The sequence below is a fragment of the Cygnus olor genome, chromosome 16, assembly GCF_009769625.2.
Source record: "Cygnus olor isolate bCygOlo1 chromosome 16, bCygOlo1.pri.v2, whole genome shotgun sequence".
In the NCBI taxonomy this organism is placed as follows: Eukaryota; Metazoa; Chordata; class Aves; order Anseriformes; family Anatidae; genus Cygnus; species Cygnus olor.
Window position 1 is genome coordinate 4,036,027 of NC_049184.1, and position 19,837 is coordinate 4,055,863.

The 19,837-nt window shown below is 40.0% G+C and overlaps 1 protein-coding gene across 13 annotated transcripts in view; it reads right to left on the reverse strand.

Annotated features, from left to right (window-relative positions):
* PTPRT (protein tyrosine phosphatase receptor type T) overlaps positions 1-19,837 on the reverse strand; it is a 565,545-nt gene that overhangs the window by 213,659 nt on the left and 332,049 nt on the right. For all 13 annotated transcript variants that reach the window (XR_005824772.1, XM_040575465.1, XM_040575469.1 and 10 more), the window contains one exon: positions 9,045-9,338. Coding sequence is in view for 12 of the 13 variants with exons in the window: in XM_040575465.1 (XP_040431399.1) it covers positions 9,045-9,338 (294 nt within the window). In the remaining variant the exon portion in view is untranslated. The remainder of the gene's footprint in view (positions 1-9,044; positions 9,339-19,837) is intronic.

The window sequence follows — 19,837 nt, forward strand, 5'->3', positions numbered from 1 at the left end:
TTTCCCTCTCTCCTCTCCCAAGCTGTGCAACAACAACCTGGCTGATATGGGTAAGCTGGCAAGTGTTAAACAAGAAGCCGTGTTCATCTTAACTTTTCAGTGTCCACTGGGAAAAAATAAAAGCGTCAAATATTTATGACAACGTGGAACTAAAAATATAAGGAACAAAACTGTTTCCAAATGTCTTACAAATATCTCAGGGTTAAAAGCGCTACACGAGGTTAGAGATGTAGTATTCCGTTCAATTCAGCCCCTGCCTTGCTTTTGTACTACATGCTAGAGCTTCCAAAAAAGCCAATTAAAGTGCCTTTTATTCTTCAAAATGTTTAAAATTGGGCACTTCCAGTGTATAAACTCTAAATGCCTCTTATTATTTGAGTGCTTTTTTAATGCAGACTTGTGTACATTAAAAACACATTTAAAATTGAAAGGCATTTATGTTTCAGCTGTCTTTGGAAAAGCAAAAAGAGAAGCACAAGCAGGAAGCAGTGAGCAGGGTTTGTCCCAGGACAAAGATAGGCTCATGACTATGCAAATCCATAGAGCTTAATAAATGATTTGCAAGACTGGATCTGTCATTTCAGTCCCGGGATGAGTTATAGTATATATTACATAGAGAAGGAAAACAGACACCTCCCTTTGGTTGCTCCTCAGTGGAAGTTCAATGCTTAACACACGCACTGCAGGCACACACACAGAGCATTATCCTTTCCAGTTTCCTCCCACTAACTGGGCTTTTCACTCTCTTATAAAGCGACATCTGGAAACGATCATCTCATCGCACCCTCAAAAAGCTACCAGAAGCAGTAATAATATGGTAATAAGGGATGAAATTTTATGAAAGATGGCACTTAACTGAAGACTAAAAGACACCATGCAATTTAAATAAATTGCTTTTAGCAGAGGACAGAGTGACAATCAAGAAAAAATGCCTGGCCCGTTTTTGCAAATTGGGGGCTGGATTTACAACTGGTGTAAAACGGTGACTTTGGTATAGCAGTGCCAGTTTTACACAAACTACGGGTACAATTTTGTGGAATCACACTTTTAGGACCACGCTGCAGAGACCCTCAAATTGAGGATGCTAAAATGAAGCTGCATAAGCGAAGAGGAAAGAAGCTATTAGCACGTCAAATATCTGTTCTTTTTGTGTCTCTCCTTTCACAATTTAAGTGAACTGCAAAATAGGAATTGTACAACTCTCTCTCCCCACCACCACCACTTTTGCCTCTTCAGAGTAGGAATGCTCGGTCTGTTTGGGATGAAACCTGGACAGAACTCGAGAGCCACAGAGTATCAAAAAGAGCAGTGCCCTAATTCCACTGGCATGAAAACAGGTACTAGGCAGGTTCAATTCTTTTGGAAAAAGTCATGAGGTCCCATCATGAGCAAGATCTATTCTTAGCATGAAAGCCTAATGCCTTTATGAGAGTTGTCATCTTACTGGTCAGCCTGCCCACTCAGGATATAATGCTGTATTCAAACCACATTATAGAAAGTCATTAAATTAAACACCAACGCCACCAAGCAGAAACAACATCATGTGGAAATGAATAACTAGACTTCATACTAATAAATAAAAATAAAAAACATTACTGGATAACAAACTGCCTTTGCAGATAAAAAGAAATAAATCCCTAGAATTTAAATCCATCATGAGCAAAATCCCTCCAGAAAAAACTCCAGAGCACAGCACTATTATGACTGCCTCTACATTCATGACTGTATTTATGCAGACTAAGATAAGGGTAATCAATCCACGTGCCTCAGGACAAAAGCCGATCTCCTGCCAGGGTCAGAATAAAAAAATTCCTCACCACATGTGCCCTGGTTCAAGGCAACAAGAAACACGCTTTGCGAGACTTGGGAATTGTCTGGCACCGGTCACTGCTAGAAACAACCAGCAGATTTATGGCACGCCGACCTGGTTCAGCAGTAAATCCCAGCTTTCCCTCTGCACACTACCACTTCCCAATGCACTGAATTTCATGCCTGAACTTTGGATGGACTGGGCTCTCAAGCCAACCCAGGCATCTTGTCAGCTCCAGTTTGGCGTTTCAGGAGCCCTGCACTGTGTCAGTCACCCACAGCGCACCAAGGCACCTGCTTCCTATTTCACCATCTGATTACCTCCTCTTCCGCTCCCAAATTCTTTCTGTTCCATATTGGTTGCTGCCATTGTTATATCCCAGACAACGTAGCTGTTGTTCTGGTTGGGTTTTAGTTGTTGTTGTTGTAATTCTTTACTGGTAACTATAATTCATAGTTAGACATAATCTACCCTCTATTCTTTGAAAGCTGTCATTCCACTTTGATCACATTTCTACAGCCAGTGCATCTATAAATTTATATTGGCAGCTCCTCAAAGAGCCACCACCAGCAACCAGCTACAGCTCTGCAGCTTGAAGAGAAACCAGAAATACATTTCTTACAGAGCTCCACATTACAAACTGGGAGTGTCTGGATGGCCCAGAAAATCTGAAGTTATGCATTATGGTCTAACAGAAATTAAAACCTGACAAAAGAGACAAGAATTGTACCCCTCCGACACACTCACAGCCACAAAACGCATGATCAGGAAATCACAGAATCACAGAATTGTAGGGGTTGAAAGGGACCTCAAGAGATCGTTGGGTCCAACCCCCGTGCCAAAGCAGGTTCTCTAGAGAATAAATATTGCACCCTTTCTTTCAGCTGTTATTTAAAAGGTAAATGCCGTCTTTCTACTCCCCAAAAATTAATAAGTAAAGAAAAAGGATAAAGTAAAAATGAAGAAACATGTTAACTATTTAATCAGTATCACAGAGAGAATTAACATCTCATATGTAAAACGACTTAAGCTAGTAGGACATGATACAGATGAAGCTCCTATCTTTCAACAACACTGTCAGTCTGTTTCCCAAGCACAAATTAGGGATCAAGGATCAAAAAGAAGAAATATCATATTTTTCTAAGCCTACTCTTATCTCTCTAGCTGACATGCCAAAGGCTATTGAGGTGGAATGAAAGCAGAGTTTCAATCATCAACAAAACGCCGAAGCTAACGGACAAAGTCACTAAAACAGGTAGGAGTCCCACAGGCTTTGCAGGATCCACATATCAAAACTCAGACACAAGATTGTGCCGTTCTCAACAGCTCACCTGCAGTGCTCCCTGGCTCTTGGGAATAGACGCTATCAAGAGCAGAACAACTCATTTCATTTTGCTACACAAGCCTTTGTTTCAGGGAATTTAGCAAGAGAGCAAAACTGAACACAAACTGAACATGTGCCACAGAGGCTTGTCTTATTATAGGCAAGAAAAGAATACTTTTTCTTTTTTTCTAGAATTTTGCTAATAAAAAGAAAACACTCAAGTGAGGATTTCTTTCACTGCTGATTTTTTTTTTCAAAGCAGTTTTCAAAAATAAGCATTCCTCCTAAATAAGCATTTATTTTCCCTGTTGTCTACGTTTAAAACTATGGAAGACAGTGGATCGAAGAGTTGAATTAACTTCCCAATTAATATTAATGACAAATTCATATTTCAGGGAAAACGTACAGCAACTCTAAGCTGAATTAGTCTGTGAATGAGTTATTCTAACAACACCTACACATCAGTTGTACAGGGCCCTCTTTCAAATCATTTGGTATGCCACTGGTACAGAGCTTTGACTCATGTGTTGGATTTTTTGCTGTTTTTCCACAGTTCCTGTAAGCTTGGAAAAAATTAAAGCCACCATAAATCTTATTTTTCAACATCAAGATGAAACAATTCCCATTTAAGGCGAGCTATCACCTTAAAATTAAATCAGAAATAAATAATTTTTGAAACTACTGTTGTAACAATTCATAGGTTGGTGACCTTACAACAACCTAACTTTCCTGTTGTCCGGTTTGTGCATTTCCTAACAGTATACAAATACCTACTTTTTCTAACATCCGTAAAAGAGCAATACACACATTGCCATTAAATATGAAACCTCAAAAAATGGTAAAAGCAGCTTATTATTTGTAAGCATTGCAAGATTTCATGGCAACAAAATACCTAATAACTGGAGGGAAAGGTTTTCTGACTACTTATGAACATCTTATCAAACTCTGAAAGTACAGATTATTTACATTTATATCAGCTGCTTTACTGTATTTTAAAAAGAAGCATTTCAGTCACAGCGTTCAAACATAACTTATTTCTCTAGTCCAAGAACAAAGACAGTATTGATCCTCACAACCGGTCCTTTCTCCAGGAACTGGATCACGTTGTCTAGCTGAATAAACCAGTCTCAGCTGCTCAGCTTAAAAGACAAGCTGCATGTGATCCCTGTGAAGTTTTTATCAGGACAACCTTTTTATTTTCTTATGCTTGTTCTATAAAGAATCATTGTCACACCTTTTTTGGGGGGGGATTACAGCATTTCTGAGGACTTTCTTCTGCTGGACTGGAAAGTTCACTGCTTCCAAGGACACAAAACCCTCCCTCTAGCAAGTCACTTGTTGCCATAATCCACAAAGGCAGAGAAGCAATTGTTCACTATACCTTTTCAGGCAGTATTTTAACCAGCTCTAAATATTTTTAAATAAACTCTCATCTGCCCCTACTCTTCAGCCTTGCTTTGCAAGCAAGTTCTTCCACTTATGAGAAGAACACATTCCAGATGAGGTTTTCTTTCCCCATAACAATGACCCCACCTGCAAGGTCTTCCCTTCTCCTTCCCACCCACCAGAGGAACAGAGACTCCCCAGTTCTCCCTTTCTGTGGCAACTGGAGGAAGAAAAAAGCAGAGGACTGCTAAACAAGCACACAGAAGAAAACAAGCCCCAACGTTCCCAAAGCACAGCTTTCCAAAGCACATTCTTTGGAATGAAGCCCACAAAAAAAAAAAAAAAAAAAGGATTTTAAGGAACTTTGTTTTAACTAATGAGGATGGCTGAAAAAAAGCTACACACTGAAGACAGTGCTGAACAGACCACTACTAGGAACTGCAGTCCAACAGTTATTCTGATCCTGTTATCTCTGGGGGAAAAAGCTAGTATCTTATGTTTTCCTTCCCTTCAACTACCCCTCAACCCTGTGTCTAGTTTTAACCTTACACAGTCTAGCTTTCTGTTCTCCTCGTTCCTGCTGTGCAACTCCTCTCTGACAGTTTACTGCTTCATATGTCTCAAGGCCATGTATTCTCCTGCCCTAAGTCACGACCTATCACAGTCTATGGAAATAAAAATAAAAATTACAGAACAAAAGAAATACATCATTCCGTTGGAAAAACAAGGTTTGCCATATTTTCTTGCAGTTGGCTTTTCCTCAACAGAGGCAAGATGGGGTCCAATTTTCAGTATCATTTTCAAAAATCAAATAATAAATGAAGTCTTGTAATGCTGCCCTGCAGAAAACCAAGAGCATCACCAGAGGGATAATGGATGCCCAGGTACATACTGTTTATACAAATTTAGATGAGATACTATCCAGTTTAATAAAACTTCTTTGTGCTCATTTAAAGCAGAACCTTTCATAATTAGTTTTTATGGATTTCATTTAATCAAAAAAAAAACTTTTAAAGTCTTTGTAAACAAATTCCATTCACTCTCATCAAAAAATCTGAAAATCGTGAATGATCTTGATAACAGTTTTGTCATGGTGTAATAACTTTCTGAGCTCATGCTGAGCCATTCCGGTCACACAGGAGCTTTGATGCAAGGCCTGCAGTCAAGAAACACCAGACAGCTGCAACTTCGTAAATGAGCTTCTAGCACTTGAATTGAAGCAAGAGAGAAGCCTGATCCTTCCCAAATTCTATTCTAACTCAGAGTTGGAGAAAAAAATAAATCATTTTAAGGTATGCTTTAATTGATAGCTCTCCCAGGACATACTCGGACTCCCTAGCACACAAGTATATGATGCATATGTGAAAGGACGGCACGGAGATCAGTTAGTAAAGAGGGTGTTGGCTTCTGATTCTCAGAAAGTCACCAACAAGTTCTGTTTATGGTTACACAGATTTCTTGCGATTTCAATAACTAAGTAAATATTATATCTCCAGTATAGGTGATATTCTCTGCTATTACTTCTGCACTCAATTTTGCTACCTGTAGTAATGGGCCTAATAAACACAGTATCAACACTGTAAAACAGAACTACGTCAGCCATCTACTAATCGCCTATAAACCTCCCTCCTTGCCAAGAAAACGCAATGACAAAAAGAAAAACAACAACAACAAAAGGGAAAAAAGAAGTCCAATGTTTTTCCAGTGAAAAAAGCAGCACAAATCTTCACTCACATATTTAAAAACAAAACAAGCCTCAATTTCAGTTGATGTCATTCATCAGGCACTCCAAGAAAAATCAAGGAGGTTGTGCTCCTTTCTTGGTTTAACGTATTTTTGAAAATCTTTATCATGAAAGATTTGTGTAATTATACTGGAAATAGAGCATTTTAAAGGAGTTCTACCACCACACATGAGAATTGGGATAATGACTTGCATTTTCTTGTTTAACTTTTCAGTTGGTATTTTCAAGAAGCTGTGTATCTTCAGATATTGTGCAAGTCCCTTCCCTCCTTTGAGTCCATGTTTAGATCAAGATCATTACAATTTCACCCACCCAGTGCCCTACACAAAACATAAATGTCATCACCATCAATCTCAAGAAGCTTTGTATGCCAATTAACATTAATAGAATGACCTTCTCCAGTTAGATTTTCATTAGTAAATTAGGGTGGAAAACAGTAAGTAGCACCACTTAGCCAATTTGAACAGATTATCTGCATCATCCTTCATGATGTCAGTCAATACCCAGTTGGAGCAAGAAGCTCAGCAACTTGAGATCCAGTACAAGACATCATATTAAGCACAAAGTTAACGACTTTTTTTTTTTTTTTTTTTAAATCCCTGTAGTACCTGGAAAGTATTACCAGACAAGTTTGCAAGCTTGGCTGCTCTGGAAAGCGTGCCTACAAAGCTGCAAGGCATGAACAAGAAACCAAACCCCAGCATGCCGCATTTCCGTATGCATATGCATAGTGTCAGGTCAGGTCTGTAGTTATTTCTGATGAAGGTTAGAGAATTTGACCACAATGCTAGTGAATAAGGAGACAGCCAAAAGCTGGGTAGGAGAGCATGTGCCAATTTCTCAAACAGGCCAGGACATCCAGATCACAGCCTAGCTGCAGGAAAGCCTCCAGATATTGTCTTCTATCAATAGACAAGTGTTGAGTATAGCAAACACTTCCATGCCAAATCTTCATGCTCAGATTTTTTTTTTTAATTTTTATTTTTAACAAAATCTTCTCAAAGAGACACTAGATGTTCACATTGCTGCCTAACCTGTACAGAAAAGGAAAGGCAGTAAGGACGTGCTCCCCATCCCTGCCCATGCGTTCGTGACCTGCCGGGCTTCCTTTCTTGGCAGATGAAGAGTGTGCTGCTGGGGATGCTCATGCTTTGAGAGTGGGTGAGGAACACTAACGTTGCACTGCTGAACCCCATCCCAGGATGGCATTTGTCTGTTCTTGATGCATTATTTGTTATTTGGTCAGAAAGAGTAACTGAAACCAGAACACTTTTGTGTAAGCTCTCCACTGGTTAAATCAACTCATTGTAAACCACCTAATTTGTGGGGAGAAAAGGGAAGTTGTAGAAAGCGGAGAGCAGTCTTTTAGTCTCTGTCCTTTGTTCACACCACAGTAAGAATCTCGCAAAAATTACAAAAATGAAAACCTTGAGAATACAGTTGTGTGGTAGAAAAAACTGCTTGGTAGTGAACTACTTTGTTCACTCCCTTGCAAGGCACAGAGCTTGATTTCCCTTAATGGCTTATGACTGAGCTATGAGAACAGGATGAACAGCCGATATACCTGAAACATGAGGAACATGATCCTTTAGTTCTTCCTGAAAGGCCAACATGCTTTAGAAAGAAGACAGACTTCTCCTGTCCCTAGATCAACATTGATCTGTTCCAATATGAAAGACAAATGGAAGACTGTCCTGGTTTCAGTTAGGACAGAGTTAATTTTCCTCCTAGTAGCTGGCAGGGTGCTATGTTTTGGATTAGAATGAGAAGAGCGCTGATAACATGCTGATGTTTTAACTGTTGTAGAGCAGTGCTTACACCAAGCCAAGGACTTTTCAGCCTCTCTCTGTCCTGCTAGCGAGCAGGCTAGGGATGCAGCAGGAGCTGGGAGGGGACAGACCCAGGACAGCTGACCCAAACTGGCCAAAGGGGTATTCCATACCATCTGACGTCATGCTGAACAATATATAGGGGTGGCTAGCCGGGGTGGAGGGGGGGCCGGCTGCTCGGGGATAGGCTGGGCATCGGTCAACGGGTAGTGAGCAATTGCATTGTGCATCACTTATTTCGTACACATTATTACTATTAATACTATTATTATTATTATTGTTGTTGTTATTCTTTTCCCTGTCTTAATAAACTGTCTTTATCTCAACTCACAGGCTTCACTTTCCCGTTTCTCTCCCCCATCCCGGAGAGGGAGGGGGGAGGGTGAGCGAACGGCTGTGTGGTGTTTGACTGCCAGCCGGGCTAAACCACAACAAAGACACTCCACGGTGTTTGAATAGGTTTCTTCATCAGAATTGAGAGGAAGAATCAATACAATCAAATAGAATACAAAAATGTTTACCACTTCACACCATTGTACTGAATAGCCAATGATAAACAGCTACCCAAGAACAACATATATTTCGCCATGTACCTGCAAGGTGAAAATTTTATAACAGACAAGTCCTAAAATCAGTTTGCCAGCATGAGAATTGGTTGGAAAACTCTCATTGACTTGCCCTTTTCAACAGAAAACAGCCATACACTGTAGCAGAAAGTTTATCAAACATACTACACTTAAAAAAACCAACACTCTTAAACATTTGCCTATGGATGGTAAAGTAAAAAAACAAAAACAAAAAAACAAACAACACAATACATTAAAACTCAGTGTGAATTCAGATCTCTAAAGAAGAATATCTACAGTAAGGATAGGTGGAGTACCAGTTGTTTATGCATTAGTAACTAAACCAAAACATCCATGCAGTATAATAAAACAGCAGAAACCCTACCTGCACATTTTGTCCTTGTTGTGAGTGGTGGCCCAGGTGGCCCTGTGCCTCCTTCTCCAGGGCGAGTCAGCAACACTCTGATCTCATACTCCACATCAGGGTCCAAATGCCACAGTTTGTAATTAGGGGAATCTACAATGTGCGTTTCTGCCCAGTTCCCAGTGGTCGTCCGATATTCCACCTCTTTCAGTATGATGGGCCCATCTCCAATGATGGAGTTGGCGTTGGGTTTGATCCACAGGTAGGTGGCTCCGACCGCCAGCAGCTCAGGAGGGGCAATAGGAGTTGGGGGTTCTGTAGACAAACAGAAATCATGAGAGGCCTGAAGCCACTTTATCAAAAGGATTAACTTTTCACAATGTACCTGTATAGCAACATGATCTCAATATCTTTTGTTAGAAGCAGAGTTCCTCCTGTCATTTAATGTTACTCAAAAAAAAATCTGACATCTTATTTGCTCTAAAGATTCTGCCCCCTTGCACTCGTATACCAACGTAGTTGGTAGCAGGACCAATTCAGAAACATATACTTCAAAAATACAGTGCCCACAAGGCAACTTCTGCTGAAAACAGAAAGCAACAGTCACATTTAGAAGATCAGAAGGTTATGCTTATTTCCTCTTTCATGCATATGCATAATGGTAGTCAATATAATCATATCATAGAATCTTACCATAGAATGGCTTGGGATGGAAGGGACCTCAAAGGTCCCCCCAGTTCCAACCCACTGCCGTAGGCAGGGATGCCACCCACTACATCAGGTTGCTCAGGGCCTCATCCAACCTGGCCTTCAGCACCTCCAGGGATGGGGCACCCACAGCTTCTCCGGGCAACCTGTGCCAGGGCCTCACCACCCTCTGAGTGAAAAATTTCCTCCTAATCTCTAGTCTAAATCTACCCTCTCTCTCTTCTAATATATAAGATACATATATATATATATATAGTTATATATAACATATTATATATTTATATAATATATCATAAGGTGAGGGAGGAAAGGAAGTCCTGCATAACACAGAGTACACTCAGACCCCACGTATAAAAATGCTCCAGCACAACAGTCCTTCTGCTCTGTGACCTGACACGGCAGGGTATCGTGATCATCGACTGTGCTATTGTAATAGCCAAAGGATACTACCCAGCCAAAGGGTAATGCTGAACATGGCACAACTACCAATGAGTGGAAAATTCAAATCACTTGCTCATTACAGGATTTTACTGAGCAAAATAAAAGTTAAAAATGGAATGTATTGTTAATTAAAGCACTGGCTAATTGTCTGAGAAGATACTAGTAGATTTGAACACTGGGGATCTTCCAGGGGTCTAGTAGTCCGGATGCTGCTAAAACTGACTGGTGGTTTTGGTAACAAAGAGTTAAGAAAAACTAAGGCACCAGTGAATCAACACACGCTGTTGTGTTTGACTACAAAGTTTGCTTAACTGCATGAGCACAATTACTCAAGCAAGTCTGAGACTTGAAGAGTGCCTAGATGTCTGAGAAGCATCATGAGGAACCCAGCCACTGAATATAACCTGTGTGGTAAAAAAGAAAAAGCAAGCCAACAGAAGCCATCTCAGCAGCACACTGACAAAAGCTACAAAAAGTCTACTGGGCTTTGGCTGCCTGCCTGATCCCCCCACCATGTGTATAAATAACACTTGCATATTGGAAGCCACATGAATAGCATATGCCTTGTGGTTTTGAAAACCTGAGCCGAACTGTGCAAGATTATGAGCAATTTCATTAATCTTGTCTAGCTTTCCCTCTGTCACACTCTAATGTGGTTTGCCCTCGGCACAAAGGACACAAACTCTATTGTCTTGTGAAAATAAGGTGACAAAAAGCACATTTCTCTCTCAGAAAAATAAACCTATGAATATTATAGCATGATATTAATTTTAGAGTCCTGTAGGAATTACTACTCCAGTTCCTGGAGGAATTACTCTAACCCTTCCCCTGACCCCCTTTCCAAAGGTGTTTCCTCAAAGAGCCCAGAAAAATGGAAGATTCCAGGACCCACAGAAACATGGAAGAAAGGAGTTTGAGCACCAAAGTATGGGAGGATCAAAGGGCTTTCCAGAGTTTTTCCCTCCAGAGAAGTTTTGCCAGTTAACATCTGCTCAGTGAAGAGAAACAAGCGCACAGAAACCATTATTATACACAATTACCAACTGAAATGGTACTTAATTTCATTTCCTCTGGCTAGCTAATTACAATGAGCTACACTATCTCTGAGATTGATTGCAGTAGGTGCACATTGTACCTCCAAAAAAGCCATCTGCACTGTAATTGTAGCAGGTATCCAACATGAGCAAAAACTAGTGTCCTGAGCTAAATTTTTGCAAGAGTATTTGTTTCTGCCATTTATATTTTGCAATGTTCCCCTAACTCCAGGCACTTTTTTTTTTTCTCCTGATATGAAATGTCAGGCTGATTATGTTTTGACTCAGTAAGGTTATTTCTCCAAGAAATTTGTTTTCGAGAAATGCATGTAGATACATTTTCATTAAAAATCAGATTATTATAAATCACAGTATATTACTTGTTTCTTGGTGCAAGACCATTGAAAGATAGACTTAGTGATTTTTATTCCCAATGAAAAAATGACATCTTACAAGTCATGTCATATCTGAACACAAGACAAATGAAATATTAAGCCCCATTCTCCTGGGCTGCAGATACTTCAACAGCAACATGATCCAGGTTACTTTGGGATTTGATTGCAAGTTAAAAAGAGATTTATGGGACTGAGCTTAATTAATAGAGCAGTTTGTCCTGCTAAACAGACATGAAAGTCTTGTCTAGCAAGTTTAGAAACTAATATTGCCAAAGCAAGTTAAATTAAGACACCCAACAGTGATGTCTTCTCTATTTTAGGCCAGACCTAAACCAGCTCCCCTTATCTCTCCCCAGAAAGAATAGTGGTTTCCAACCCCAGCCCCAGCTCACCCTCCCTCCCTCCCCCCCCCCAACATTCTTCCCTTTCTAAGCACCATTTGAGAAACAGGTGTTGCAGAATACTGAGAAATTAAAAATTTAAACTCTTGCTCCCATTTTCCAAATTCAAGAAACTAAGACGAGCAGCAGTTATAGCAATTTTTCAAGGCTGGATACCACCTCACTGAAAATAATGGGCTCTTTCCTAATGGCACCAAGTGGATGAGAAACTATTCCTCAACATCACTCTGTGCCAAGTGATTGCAAGTGATCTAAACAAATTATTGATTTAGCAAAACTAACACATAAATAAGGACCATTTTTTGGCCTTTGTAACTAAACACACTTGTCAGTTACAGATGACCAGCCTGATTTTTTAAGCTCACTATTTTAATTAAAATCTCTATGCGATCTTGATTAAATAAACACGGTGACAGATTGGGCCTGTACATGTGTAATTGTGATCAACCGTATTTTAAGCCCCATTTGATCCATCCAACCCATATTTTATCTTGCAGGCTTTGCCTAGCCCGGTGCTCCTCCACAGCCCTCTCCCACCTCCCCCAGGCCCCTCAGGAACGAGACGGCCTGCGCCCGGCCTGCTGCAGCTCAGCAGCCTAGCCTGGACCCAGCCCGAAACCCAGTCTCAGGAAGGACAGAAAAAGGGGTAACCAGATGACTTCTTTCACAGAAACAAAAGATGTATGGAGTATGAGCCACAAGGGGGGGGGGGGGGGGGGGGGGGGTGTTACTGAACACGAGTAGATTTTATTGTATGTGCCAGGCTGGTCCGGTTATGGAGTCTGGACAGAATTCAGGCTGTGGCTGCCTGCTCCCATTACAAGAGGGAAGATGTGAAGTAACACATGCACTTTAACCTTGGACAACTGCTCCTGAGTGTTTCCACCCGACTACTCAAATATTTTTCTATGTGATTTTCTGAAGGGGAGAGAAGAGGACAGGCAAGTGCTCTGTGACAAAACACAGGATGCAGCATGAGTGGAAAAATGAAGTATGAAAGGAATATGAATTCTACATTTAGTTTTCCAGATATCTGTAGTCCTGTGGTAAAACATCAGAAGGGAAATGACCAGAATTTGGAGAAAGTCAACAGAAGTCAGCCAAACTCTGACAGTTGGGATCTATCAGGAAGGAAAAAGATGTTATAGAAGACAAATTATTCATTCCAGTCACCTTCACTGCACAATTTATTTTTTTTTCCCTCTCCCATAAAGATGATGTACTGTTAGTAAGAAAATCTTATATTGGAGAAAATCAACAAGCCCATCAGAAACGTGGCAGCAAGCAGCTGGTCTGTCAGTCCTCGGTAGTGGTCTCAGCTGTTTTGGAGCTCCTTCATGGAACCAAGAGCTCCTCAGGAAAAGATGAAATGCCTCAGATTTTGGCTACTATACTGCAAGAAACTACAATTTTCCCTACAGGAAGTGTTGGGTAATCTTGTAAGTAATATCAGTAGATCTATGAAGTGTAAGCAACTATGAAATGTAGTAGATTGACTATCATCCAAGTAAAAGGTGTGGAAGTTGCTCTCCCAGCAGTGTGACAAATACTACCCAGCCAGCAATGACTTTCATCTCAGAAACGCACCCAGAGGTACATTAAGATTATTTCACAGAGTTCTTTTCCTGAATTCTTTTTGCCAACTTTAACCCAACTTACCTCTCACATCTAAAACCTCTGCTTGAAAGAGCACAACGAGATTGCTGAAAACTAAGCAGACTGATTGTTCAAAAGCCACAAAGAACTAAGGAGAAAGCTCCCTTTGGGCAAGAGCATATGATGAAACAGACATGGCAAAAAAAATTTACTTGAAAATGCAGTTGCAAGAAACATGCTCAGTCCTAATTGAAACAAAGCTAAAGCTATTTATTTTATTATCACTTACTAAACACAGAAACCCATGCTTATGTTCAATAAGGAGATAACCTTCTAAGATTAGGACAATTAAGAAGGTATCTAAATGTCTCAGTGACTGTCACCTGCATTAATTCTGTGTGGAAGTTTCTATGTGTTACAGTTAGAGACTGTGCTGGCTTGACAGTTGATGAAGTCCAAACTATCCACCAAAATGACAACTTTCACTGAAAGCTAAAAAGATCTAATGGATTGATATGGAAGGAAACCAAAGAAAGACAGGAACAGAATGTTTGAATGAAATGCCCATCTGCCATTCAGATTCACTGAATTACATTAATGTATTAGCAATAATTTCTTTACAAGCGATGATTACTTTTGTGAGTGGATAATCATGGTTCATGGTTGATTTTGAAGTTCCAGGTCAGCCACAAATTTGGAAAACAGAACAGTCTTATCTGTGGAATGGAAATACTATACTTTTATTGACATGGCACAGATCAGAACAGTGAGGTCCTGATCTTGGCTGAAGTTTCAAGTTTTGCTATGATACTAATGGTTATTTTAATTTTTGTTTTGCATGTCTGAATCACAGTATGATACAGAGATCCATTTCACAAAATTTTTTTGGAAGTTTATACCTTCTCTTTAGGATGCTCAAATTGGAAGGTTCACTTAGGTTTCTCACATGTGCATTTCTTATTACAACTGAAACAAATGTGGCAACATCAGTGCAAATACTGAATACTGACAGAAACTAAAGGGTATACCTGTACACTAATCTATATGAAGCAGATAAACTAAAGCTCTGTGACAGTTTGTGTATGGCAAATACATTTACCTTTTTTCAACATGAAGAGCTGTCGCATCCTACACGTTACACTTTGAAATAGTGTTGCCACTTAGTCTTGCTTATAAATATGAGATGTGAGAAAATATATTTAAGGGTCTACTTCATATGATTGGGGTGGGAACACAAGAGACAAGAATTTCACCTCATACAAATTCCTGAACATGCTCCTCCTCAGTGTGTGTTCAAAACCACTATAGTCACAGACGTCAAGTAATGACTTTCAATCTAAGAAAAAATTCCGGAGTGTGAAGCTGGAAATAAGCACAGCTGAGAGCTTGCTGCGCTTGCCATATCAATCCTTGCAAAAGAAGACTGAAGACCCATCACCACAGCCTATCCAAAGAAAAAGGTCACTCATTCCCAAGAGACCTTTAGAACAACTCTAGTGTTTTGGACACCGAAAAGGAGCTGCCAAAGAAATCAGGCCTGAAAACAGTAGGGTGTTATGTTTTTAGTTTTTTCCTTTGGGGGGTTTTGTTGTTGAGGTCGGGGTGTTTTTTTGTTGTTGTGTTTTTGAAATTTCATGTAAGCATGCCATTACAGAAGGAAGAATAGCTGGTCTTTAATGTGCTTTTGTTTGAGCAGCTTATAACAATTGCAAAAGATTCAGTATTAAAAAAATGAAGCCATTTTATGAATGAAGTGAAGCCATTATACTGCTTTTTCAACAGGGAAAAGGCAGAGGCTGCTCTTCCAAGAGTAAAAGCAAAGAGAAACTAGTTGAGTTCTTTAGGGAAAGTTAGTGTTAATACTGGGTACAGTACTTTTTTCATCTTGTCCTATTTTATTAGGATAGTGTGTGCTGTTTCATAGAAACAAAACACACAACTTGAGAACAGCTCTACCTGCTCAGACCAAAGGTCCATCACACCCCATACCGCCACTCAAACTGCAGCCCCATGTGCACTTCTAGGGAAGTTTAAGAACAGCAGAATTACACATTAAATTTCTACATAGCATACTACCACTTAAGAACTTCCTAAAATAATCTTTCAGCACCTGTATCATCACTTCAAATGAAGTTTTACAGGACAGCTACCTGCTGCCTGAAGAATGTGCTTGAAGCTTCAAAACACATGAATTGCAATAAGTGAGCTTAGAAATTCCAATATCTGAAATTCTGAAAATCTTTTTTTTTTCCTCCCCAGTTCTGTGCAATTCCCAGTTGCATCTGAATAATAAGACAGACTGAAACATAAGAGAGAAATACCCAACAACACTGTCTTCTGTAATATAATCTGTAAGAGAAAAGCATTATAGAAAATTTAAAACAGCTGGACAAACCTCTTAAGTTATGGATTTTATACAAAGAAAATCTTTAGGTTATTTGAAAATTCATTCCTTACTCATAATAATAATTGTTCATAACAATAATCATATAACCTGAAAAAATGTACAACCAAGGAGACCATGAACTCTCACTTGTATTTGTTGGTCTACAGATGGTTTTAGACAAAAACCCCTAACAGAACTGTTTGGGTCATCCAGCCTGTACCATTCACACTGCTTGATGACCCTTTAAATCATCCCAAACCATCAGCTGTGCATGCCTCATACATGGCCAGACCTCCAGAACCGCAGGAAGATAGCTACAACGTGCCCACAGACAGCTCTCTTTTGTTTTCTCATGTGAATAGAACAGAGAGCACAAGTTCCAAAATTAAGATCAGAAGACACACAATGTTTTTCATTCTTTGGGGTTTAAAAAGGCAGGGATGGGGAGCTGCTATCTAAAGACGCTTGCCTGACAAGCAAGATCTGCGTTTCCAAACCTGATGCTGCTTATTCCCCTACTAATGGGAACTGTAACACAGCAATTTTCTCACAGCATCCTAAATGAGCGGCTGTAGACTGTGTGCGCTAAATAGGTAAAGATGAGACTGGAAGGCAAATTTCAAGCTCCTCAGAACATTTAAAAATGCAGAACAAAATATATTTGTATAGTTTTTTAGACAATATCCACAAACAGTATCAATTTAAAGCTACTGAAAACACAGGTAATTAAATTACCATTTAAGAAACCCAGCTGTTTTAAGAAAAAAATGCAAAGTGCCCTTGTTCTAATTTTTTTGAATCTCTATCCTTGAAGATGAATTTGTCACCTTTGCAGAACTGTTTTGTACACCTTGTTTATTGCTGGCTGTTAGAGCCAGTCACCTTACTGTCTGAGCAGCATTCGCTTGCACCCTTTCTAGTTTTACACCTCTGTAATAAGCAATCTGAGCTCTGAATTGTAGTATTTATATTGCTTATTAGCACATTACCTACTACTGTTGCAAACACAGAAGTTGAATTGTTTTCCAGTGACTGTCTGAACTTCCAGTTCCATTTACTGCATGAAGAAATGGCACAAGGATTTTTCAATATTTAGCATGACACTATTTCACTGCACTGACACTGTACTAATAGCTCTTTTGTCTAGTAGAGAGACATTCAGATCTGTCTCACAGTAATGTAATAGGCTGACAGCAGTGGCACATGTCATCTGTGTTGAAGAAATGTGCCCGTGGCATTAATAAAGTGATTCATTAATTCACCTGGATGGGTAAATCGCACCAGTGAGGGATATGGTCACTCTACTTCCAAAGACAAGTGCTCAGAACCGATTCTGAAATCAATAATTTTGAATATTTAATTAAAGCCAAAATCCAGGAAAGTGAGAGAAGAGGAAGACGTAGGATTTCTTCACTCTACACAACAAGGCCCAGTTGTGTCACAGATTATACATTTTACAGGCACAAAAGCTGGTTTTGTATCCCATTAAGAAACACAGCAGTCCCAGCAGGCAATCACCACCCTTAGACAGAACATTTAGTCTCTCCTCCCCCATTAGCCCTCCTACACCAGGTGATATATGCCTGTGGATATTCTAGTTTCTTCTTGGCCCTGTTGAGGCCAACCCTACAGACATGCTTGTGAACCATCAGAAGATGCTTATGTGCTTAAAATCAAAGACCGACAGAAAAATGGAAATCTGGCAGTTTAGTATTTAGCTGAAGATCTAGGACACTGGAACAGTAAGTTGGGGGTTGCATTTAGACACTATTTTGCTCTATGGATTAGCAAATTTAGTGTCAGCATGCTCTGATACTCCTTCCCAACACAGAACTTACACAGTGATGAGTAACTGCAGTACTCTACAATATAAACCACACACATCATAGCATGTCATATGCTTTACTTGTTCTCCCTTCACAGCTAATACTTTTGTCTACATGCTAATATTTTTGTCTACTTACTATCAGCTCTCTGGTATCTTACAACAAAAAGTTGCCTACACATATTATCTGTCATGTGCTATCTTAAGAGGCAGGAATTTCTTCCTCCCCCAAAAATGAAGTTGTAAATGACCCAGTCAGAAGTAGTGGTACCAATGGAATGGGGAAGCAGAGGCAGCAGCGTTAACTTCTATGTGACAGACTGAGCTGGGAAATCCTTTAGTTCCATGAAGCGCAAGAAATGGAGTGGCACTTCTAAGGGGATGGAGCCACTCCCAGGAGGCTGAACGACTGGCCAGGGGAAAGATCATTTCGAGAGGAGTGGAACCAACTTTGACACTGTTTTGAGCATGAGGTTGGAAAACTGACCTACTGAGCCTCCTTCCAACTGGCAATAACCTATGATCCTGTGAACAGCCACCAGATGGGTCACAGGCAAATGCTTACTACAAAATGGCTTTGGAGTCAGAATGGGAAATTAAGGATCTAGAGAAGCATTTCAGCAATATGGACATAGTAAGGCCGAGCCATAATAATATTGCATCAATGAATAAAGCCCCACAAGTGCTGAACCAAAGTTTGATCTGTGAATGGCTTGTAGATTGCTGATATTTACAGTGGGAAAGGACTGTTGCTTCCGTTCATGTAGCAAAGGAATCGCACGTTCACAGCAAGCTAATCAGAGAGAACTGGCTGAGAAGGAAACGACAGAAGAGAGAACTGAAACAGCATAAGCACAGCAAGTCACCCAGAGAATAAGAAAGTTGAAGAAAGCCCAGCAGTATATGTACAAGAAGCAGGGGGGGGGGAGAAAAAAATGATCCAGAAAGGTGTGAAAGAGTTAAGCGCAGTGGTCAGAGAATTAACACAACAGCAATGCAGAACAAGAGAAGAGCAGACCTCAAGGGATAGCAATTGATATCACCAGAGAAAGCCAATGGAGCAAGAGACCCAATACTTGACAGGATGCTCATCTTCCAGCATTCCCAAAGACCCAAAATTCAAAGACTATGGAATAGACCCTTTGCATCTCACAGCAGTGTAGGTGTAGTGCTTATGTTCTAAAGGAGAACCTGATGCAGCCTGACAAAAACGAAGAACGCATTATCTTTGTACTTTTCCCTTAAGAAGCAGTGAAAACATTCCTTAGTGATTTGAATACATGTGTTCTAAATTAAGCAAATGGACTGCCTGGGTTTAAAGAGAGGAACTCAATAATGTTTGTAAGAGTTAGCATGAAGCAGCAGAAAACCTCTTAATCCTTTCCCAAAAGCACTGCAATCACCATGCAAGGCAGATGGAACACATCCTGGTTTAACAGAGTTGGTCTGTAGAAGTGTCATCTCACTATACAAAAATTTATGAATTCACCCTGTGACCAGAAAGAGTTGGTACAGGCCCACTGCATCCTACCAACTCTTCCCCTACTTGTATTATAGGTTAAAGAAGAGGGGCACCAGATACCAATTGGGAATTACCATAGTGAACTATGTCATTAGCCTTTCATACTATTTGTCTCTCAGAAGCTTAGTCTGAATCCCACCAGAGCCTCCAAGGATGCTTTCATTCTCTAATAAAGAAGAAAAGAGCATCGGATTAGTTGAACAGTATCTCATTTCCCAGAGTAAATTAAGTGAATTAGATGGAAGACACTGTGCTCTAATTGTAAAGCTTATTACAAGAACTCACAGATTAGAACTGAATGCTTCTCTTTGAGTCATCATTTGTACTGTAAAAGAAGAAAAAAGAAGGTGATTGTAGACTCTCCCATGGCTCCCTAATGATTCAGCACTGATACATAGGAATCTCCACTACCATACCAACACATTCCTAAATCTTGTGTTCTGAGAGTGCTGGAAGGCAACCTTTCCTTACATGGGTACATGGGTAGGAGAGCTCCCCATACAGTG